The 8,150-nt window shown below is 42.8% G+C and overlaps 1 protein-coding gene across 1 annotated transcript in view; it reads left to right on the forward strand.

Annotated features, from left to right (window-relative positions):
* efnb1 (ephrin B1) overlaps positions 1-8,118 on the forward strand; it is a 61,913-nt gene extending 53,795 nt beyond the window's left edge. The window contains exons 4-5 of the mRNA XM_022751874.1: positions 5,131-5,247; positions 7,510-8,118. Of these exons, the coding sequence (XP_022607595.1) occupies positions 5,131-5,247; positions 7,510-7,901 (509 nt within the window). The 3' untranslated portion in view covers positions 7,902-8,118. The remainder of the gene's footprint in view (positions 1-5,130; positions 5,248-7,509) is intronic.
* The last annotated feature ends 32 nt before the right edge of the window (positions 8,119-8,150 follow it).

The raw sequence follows: 8,150 nt of genomic DNA on the forward strand, positions 1-8,150 counted from the left end.
CTTCGTCATGAAGCACTTATAACCAGTTTAGGAATGAGTAATTGATAACACAGTGCAACGTTGCTTTAATCATGTTAGGAAGTATTTGTTGTTGTTTATATACTGACTATAAATGTTAAGTAGGGAGTTTCAAATTGAGTGTTTCCAAATTAGAAAGTAACCCAAAAATAGTTCAAAGTGGGTGCTAAAAAAATTATATGTAGTTTTAAATTTAACTTTCAAATCAGTAAATCTTTAGTTAGTCTTTAAAGCTGGTGATATGGTGATTTCCCCTGTATGATGATAGAGATTCATCTTTCCATACCAGTGACTCTGAGGTAACTGTCCCTTTAATATCTCTAGTTGTACTAGGTCATTGCAGGCAATGCTGCAAATCAATAAGCAGGACTGCTTTATGGACTGCACTATTGGATTTACAGGATTTTTGCTTCAATGTGATGAAGTGCTGTGATTTGTTAGGTGTACGTTTGCCATGAAAGAACTTTCCCATCTGGCTAGTTTCTCAATTAAACCATGATATATCTCAATATAATGCTATAAAATTGCATATATTGTGATAAAAGATTGTTACCACATTGCCCACCTCTATTAACCATATACAGTAGTTTTGGATACATCTTGTCATATTCAATCTCTGTTTGTGCAAATAATGTAGAAAATTGAATCATTTCTAAGAAATAACATCACATTGAAGAATGGCTCCACTTCATCTTCTGATGTTCCTCAGCTGTTTCTCCACTCGTTTCTTATACAGTCATCACAGAGTGAAAATGTGTTTGAAATCACAATGTAAGAGCATGGTCGGGGTAAGTCATCTAAAAATGCTGGAAGTAAACAAGAGAGCTTTGTTTAGATATCCTTGGACACAACATTTGGTTTGCATCATACATTTCGCTTTTAGACGCGCTTTTACTCAATATGTGGACGTCTATATCCTGATTTTGACAGGGTACAGTACACAGATGTGTTACTCTGTAAACATTCACCCCTTTCTTAGTGTGGTTGTTTTGACCGAAACAGACACTAACCACCTCTCTCAGAGGAACATCTGCCCGCCACGATGATCTGATTCAGCTTAGAAGCTGGATCTCAACATGTCAGAAATAAACTGACTTGTTGAGGAATCTGCAGAGACAGAGAGACAGAGACAGAGACAGAGAGAGAGAGAGAGAGAGAGAGAGAGAGAGAGTGTTTCCTAGTGGGTTGACAGCAGTGTATCCTGGCAGTTGGTGGGAGAATAGAAGCTAACAAGCTGCTGATGCTAGCTAGGTCTGAGTCTGAAAAAATTCAGCAGCTACAGAGAAAAATACCCACAACCATCTCAGAAACAGGCAGGCATCGCATTATCTCTCCATGTAGGTCAATTAGAGCATCCGACAGCCTGGGATTGCAACACCATCGCCAAATGACAACACGTCTGCATGAGTGCAGGCAACATAGACTTTTACACTAAACTATTACCTGGGAGGAAAAAAAAAACAACTCCCTGGGCACGTTAATGAAATTTGAAAGGAAACATCTCATTCGAGGAAAGTTCTAGGAAAGTTCCTCTCAGCTTGCGTCTGTTTCTGTGGCTGCCGGCTGTTCCTCAACCTCGCCAGAGCCATGCACTCATTTCCCAAAACGGTCTGAAGTGAGCTGTCACTCACAATCGATGTGCCCTAAAAACCTTGTTAGAAGAGATGCTGCTGGCCCAGCTGCTACTACTTTTAAATCTATTTCTGTGGGTGGAATTTTTGATGCATAATGTGCCCATCCAACCCAGTAACTATTTGAAGAAGGGCCGTGAGAAATGAGAGCATTGACAGAAAGTTTGCTTTGACTGCTGTGCACCGTTTCTAAGTGTTTGTTTTTCCCTGAAAACATAAAGAAAGCACCATTAAGGCTGCAACTAATGACTGTTTTCATTATCGATCGCCAATTATTTTAATTAACGTGAGAAAATACAGAAAAACGAATTATGTAAATTCCCAGTGCCTAAGATGACACATTTAAATGACTTATTTTTATTGTTGTTGTTTACTGTAATTTACAATTTGAATGCATTTACAATTTTGAGGTACTTTTACTTTGCTTGAGTATTTCTATCCACATTTATTAGACATCTGGTCACTTAAAAATATTTAAAAATAAATAAATAATAAATTGAAAATATTTTGCATGTCATGTAAATAATGGTGTATGGCTATAGATAAAACAGGTCAACCATGTATAGAATTGTTAAGAATAGCTCCACCTTAACAAACTGCAATGGTACAAAAAATGCTGCTTATACTTGCAGGGCTTTTTTTTTTTTTTTTTACAATGCAGTGTTGCTACTTTTACTCATGTAAAGGATCAGAATATTTTCTCCAACATCCAACAATTTTATGCAAACAGTCCAAAAAAAAAAGATATATAGTTAACAATCATGTATGACATAGAAAAACACCAGTTACTCATTAATCAGCTGATCATTTCTGTGCATGGAAGCAATGTAATTTTCTGTCTCTAAAAAGAGTGATGGTTTTGATCGACTCCGATAGCGCTGAAAGGATTTGCTGATTAATTGGCTGAAGGGTTGACGGAAAATTAATTTGATTGCCATTTATACGAGTCATTTATCAAGCAAAAAATTGTGAACATTTTCTGGTTGTAGCTTCTGAAAATGTGCTGTTTTCTTCTGTTTTTGTTGAATCAAAAATGGAACATATTTTGGCTCGTGGGCTGTTTGTACATCAGCCTTAGGCTCTGGAAAGCTGTGATAGACTATTTTCTGACATTTAAATCAATTTATTGAAGGAAAACCCCTCAAAAGACTGATCAGTGATGAAAACAATCCTTGTTTGCAGCATCACACTCGACCTTCTGCAGCCACACTAGGTGTTGTTTCAACAAACACAAGAAAACCTGGGCTCCTCTTGGATCCGCCCCAAGATGCTATTGTGTTTAGGCCACATTTCCTCCGTCTCTGCATCTGAATGCCAACACTTTTCTCTCGCCAAGTCTCCCATATGTCCACTCTTACTCCTTTGCACTTTGCACTATGGACTAGATTTTGGTGACTCATCCCACTGTGCAATATGTGCACATTCTTTTAATGTTACATTTGCATTTTCCTGTTGAGACACTCCCGGGTTTAATCTCGTTGAGTCATCCATTTGTGGGAAGTTATACGCCCTGACATGTTGATATCTAATTGTGCTTTAAATACCTCGTGTTCCGTCTTTTGTCTTTATATTAAATGTGAAGTAAAAAGGAAGAGAAATTGAATGAACAGGAAATATGGGGAGCCCATATTTTATACATCTATCGCTGTTCAGCGCATTCTTTCTCCTCCACCACATCATGTCACTGCGCTCATTAGAAATATGTTGACTCACTGCCTCGCACGCATCTCTACCTTCCCCCCCTCTCGTTTTCTCTCCCTTCTACCTCTCCCTACATATCTGTCTCTCCAGTGTCGCTCGATCACTGTCTCCCTCACTTTCGCTCCTCCACCACCCCCACCCCCCCACCCCCGCCTTCTCCCTCCTTCTGGTGGGTTGGCAGTTCTGAGGTAGTTGCTGTCTGCATAGCTAAGGGAAATGTCAGCAGTACACACAGAAAAATGGGTCAGAACATTACAACGCTCCCTGCACATGCTCAGTGGTTGACACACAGTGCCGGGGCTATATGCATGGAGTGAATCAGATCACTGTGTCCTCTTATATCCTCTGCCATGCGTGAATGTTCCCACTTCTCACTCCTGTCTTTTCTCATCAATTATTGACGGCGCACAACAGCTCACGGCTATGTTCACCACTGCTGCAATCAGTATGGTGCAATGTGGTGGTGGTCTGGACATGGAAGAGATAGAGGAGAGGAGAGATCGATTTGTTCAAAGTGTTGTTATGTTCACCAAATACCAAAAAAGGAAGAAAAAAAAGGAGAAAAAAAAGAGACACTGCCACGAATTTATCTTCCTTTCCTTCTTTGTCTTTCCTCATTTTCCTCTCTCTTTTCTGTCGTTCAGTCTGCCAGACATCCCACACCCGCATCATTTCCCCCCGCGAGTCTCGGCCAAACTGGGGTGGAAATAGAAAATAGACTTCTAGGCTGTCAGGGCCTTTTCGCTCACACACACACACACACACACACACACACACACACACTCACACACACATACATATGCACGACCACACACATGCCACACAAACTTGCCACGAGGGACTCAAATGTAAATTGCTTCCCCACACGCCTCACTCTCTGTTTCTCACACACACGCCTTGAGCAGGCCTTTGGGCAGATGCAGATAAGGCATGATAGAGGAGCAGCATCTGATAGCGTACTGTGGAATCCATCTGATCGGCTTCGGTAATAGTTTATAATAGTGCTCTGTCTGCCGGCCCTGCCCTCGTAAAAAGCCACGCCGCGGACCCACCAGTGTTTACCCCACAAAGACTTCAAAGTGCGTGTGCTGAAATCACAACAGACAGACAGATAAACTGTCTGTTTCCTTTGCCTTCCCCTCAGAGCTTATGCAACCCCCTCCCCTCTTCTCCTCTCCTCGCCTCCCCTCTCCTCTTCCTGTCCTCCTATTCTCTCCTCTTCAGAAGTGTGCCTCATTCAGGCAGAGTTAAAGCCAGAGCAATAAATAAGGCATATTATGGCCTTTTAACGTGATGAATAATGTAAAAACAATAAAAAGTTAATATATAACTACTTTACCCTCATTCTGCCATGCCTAAGTATATTGTAAGTATACTCTGGGTGTGTGCGTGTGTGTGTGCACACGTGCATCTGTGTGTGTGTGTGTGTGTGTGTGAGAGAGAGAGTCATGCGCTCTCATGAAAGTGTCAGTGTTGGAAATGCCTGTCTGAGTGTTTGCTGAAGGAGTTGCTGATGTAGATGTGAGCTCAGTTTTTACGACAGGACAGGGATACTGGCGTGTTTCACAGACGGTTGCTAACTTGTCCTTCCTCTTTTTGTGCTTTCATCTTCACTTCTGAGATGCTTTCAACACATACAAAGATAACCTTCTCTGTGTATAAAAGATGTATCAAAAGATAATAAAAAATAATCCTTGCCGATGCAGAGGAAGGAGTCATTGTAATTCAGCGGGTGATGCTCGCCAAGGCTGAGTTTCTGTGTGTTTCTTGTTTCCCACAGTTCCGAATGCAGTGAACCCTGTGGCGCCGGAGGCTCCGGAAGACAATGCCATACCGGAGTCCAGTCCCAGTCCGCCTGACCAGGGTCGGATTGGACCCGAGATACCAGGAAACCCTGGTGAGCAGATTGACAGAGCAACAGCACACACACACACACACACACACACACACACACACACACACACACACACACACACTGCTTCTGGACACTCTTTCCAGAATGCTTTCTAGTTTCACGAGTGCAAATATTTTAGTAAGATAAAGGTTTTTGAAATGTTAAAAAAAAAACAACAAAAAAAAAAACGAATATTCACAGCCTCAAGGGTTCTGCTAATAATTAATCACATTTAGCCTCAAAAGAGAAAATAGAAATTATAGTTGACTCTCCCAAAGTGCGTGTTCTCTCACATGGCTCTCTCATGCCGTAGGCGTTCCTCTGATTGCTGGGGGTCAACACGCTGAAATAGGTGTAGAACCAGTGTTGTACAGAATAAAATAATCCTCACCAAAACGCAGCTTGCAATTAAACAATACGGAGCCCCAACCAAAACAAATACAGCTTGCCCTGAGTCACTTCACTTATTCATACTTTACACAAAGGGTGTGCTGCATCCAAGGAGACTCAAAGACATACTTCTTTATTATATATCTTTTTACGCCTCATTAGAATTGCAGATCAATGAAGATTAAAAGCAGAGATAATTGAAGAAGTCACTTGAGCCTCCTCGGATGCTCTGGGCCCTCCTTGTTTCCTGTTTTCACCAGCACCTTTCATAGCTACTTCCCACAGGAGGGACCACTTTCTTCTTCTTCTTCTTTTTTTTTAGATCACTCCTTACACCAACTTTTTGACTTACTCCACAACTTTGTATCCCACAAACTTCCTCCTCCAAGTACAGACTGTTCTGCCTGTCCCAATGTGATAAGCCGTCCTCATTTAATAATTGCTTATTTGACATTAGTTGCTCTATAAAAAGATTTCCTAATGTCACTTTTCCCTATTCCGGGGCTTTTACCTGTCTACCATTGTTAGATCAGTGATTATGTCAAGTGAAGAAGTGGAGGGTGGAATGAAGGACGTGTCATTGTGGTTTGAGGGGCTGATATTTCAGGAATGAAATTTCTGACAGCCTCTCTTCGGCTCTCTCCTGCGCCCAGAATGTACAAAATTCCTCACGCCTCTGATTTCACCGATAAGACTGGAATCAGTAGCTTTCAGTGTTGTCATTTAGTCGTGATAAGGCAGAAGGCGCAGCTATTCCCCCCTCAATAAATGGTTAAGTGCAGAGTGGTCAGCCGAGTGCGGAGACACAGTCATTAGTGGGGATGGCAGTCTCCGGAGGTATGAAGCTTTTGTGTGTGTGTGTGTGTGTGTGTGTGTGTGCGTGCGTGTGTGTGTGTGTTGGAGGGGGGGCATGGACAGTAAAGAGGTGGTGCTGGTGCGGGTGGGGGGTGGGGGGTGGTGAGTCCAGCTCTTTGGCAGCAGCTGCATGCATACATGGAAAACAGATTTGGTTCTTCTCAGATTTCAGTCACTGGAGGAGCCAGTCATTCTCTCTCCCATCCAGCAACAGCCCCCCCCACCCCCCCACCCCCCATCCTGAACCCTTCAGACAAAAGGATAAATAAAATCAGATGTTCAGATATGCCCTCCTCTATTTTTTTCCCTCATATCTCACTTGGCCTTTGCCATACAAATGTGGCCTTGACATGTCATACGACTTGCCCACGTTCAATCTTATCAGAGCTAGAATCTTTGTTTTGTTGAGTGATGACTACAGATTTCATTAGGAGGCTATTTTGACTGAGCTAATTCAATTAGATTACATCAATGGGACTGTTAGTCGTGTAGAGCAAACAACAAACGGGGCTGTGATCATAGTTGATTTAGTACCAGAACAGTGAGATCTACATATGACACAGCTGGCTCACTGTAAATGTTATTACTCCTCTGATTGTCCAGCAGTCTGTAGGGTACCATGTGCAATATTTCAAAAATAATATTATTATTTATAATAATAATTATTCAAACTAATGTTGAGAGTACTGCCACTTTCTGTTTGGAAACTAGATCTGCTAAATAGTTTCTGTTTTGAAGAACAGGCGACTGTGCTGAAAGGCTTTTGCAGCCCATATTGTCTGCATATGGAAAAATAAACTCCACAAGAGAACCGTCTTTTTGATGTACATATTTGAGTTTTTTTTCATATAATAAATCTCAAAAATATAAAATAGAAATATGGGGTAAAAAAAAGGGCCCTCCCCTGTTAGACTACCCTCACTTCAGCAAAAATAAATGACAATACCTTCCTTCTCTGACCCTCCCTCCCCCCATAATAACTTTTCCCTAACCCCTCTCTCTTTTTATTTCTCTCTCTAGACCACATGAATCAGGACCAGGGTTCCTCGGCAAACTCGGACGGCTTCCTCGGATCCAGAGTGGCCATGTTCTCCGTCATTGGGGCCGGCTGCATCATCTTCCTCCTGCTCATCCTCCTCCTCGTCATCCTGCTCATAAAGATGCGCAAGCGCGCCAGGAAGAACGCCCACTCGCAGCCCCGCCCCTCGGCACTGTCGCTCAGCACGCTGTCCAATCCCAAACTGCCCGGGGGCACGGCTGGCACGGAGCCCAGTGACATCATCATTCCACTGCGGACAGAGAACAACTACTGCCCTCACTATGAGAAGGTGAGCGGCGACTATGGCCACCCCGTCTACATTGTCCAGGAGATGCCCCCGCAGAGCCCTGCCAACATCTACTACAAAGTCTGACACGCTCCACACAGCCAGCGACACAGCCAGGAGAGAGAAAGAGAGGAGCGCTTGATTTATGTTCTTGGGAAGAACACCTTCCTTTGCATTCTGGGGACTTGATGCTTCTTCAAGCCCCTGTTATTACTACCACCTGCTGCACAAATCTGGAGAGATACGCACTGACCAGTAACCAGCGGGGTTGCGAGCTGACTGATGAGAGGTTTATTCTGTTTGTTTGGGTCGTCTGACAATCCCCCCCACCCCCCC

This window comes from Seriola dumerili, unplaced genomic scaffold (assembly GCF_002260705.1).
Source record: "Seriola dumerili isolate Sdu_G_001 unplaced genomic scaffold, Sdu_1.0 BDQW01000161.1, whole genome shotgun sequence".
NCBI classification, from domain to species: Eukaryota; Metazoa; Chordata; class Actinopteri; order Carangiformes; family Carangidae; genus Seriola; species Seriola dumerili.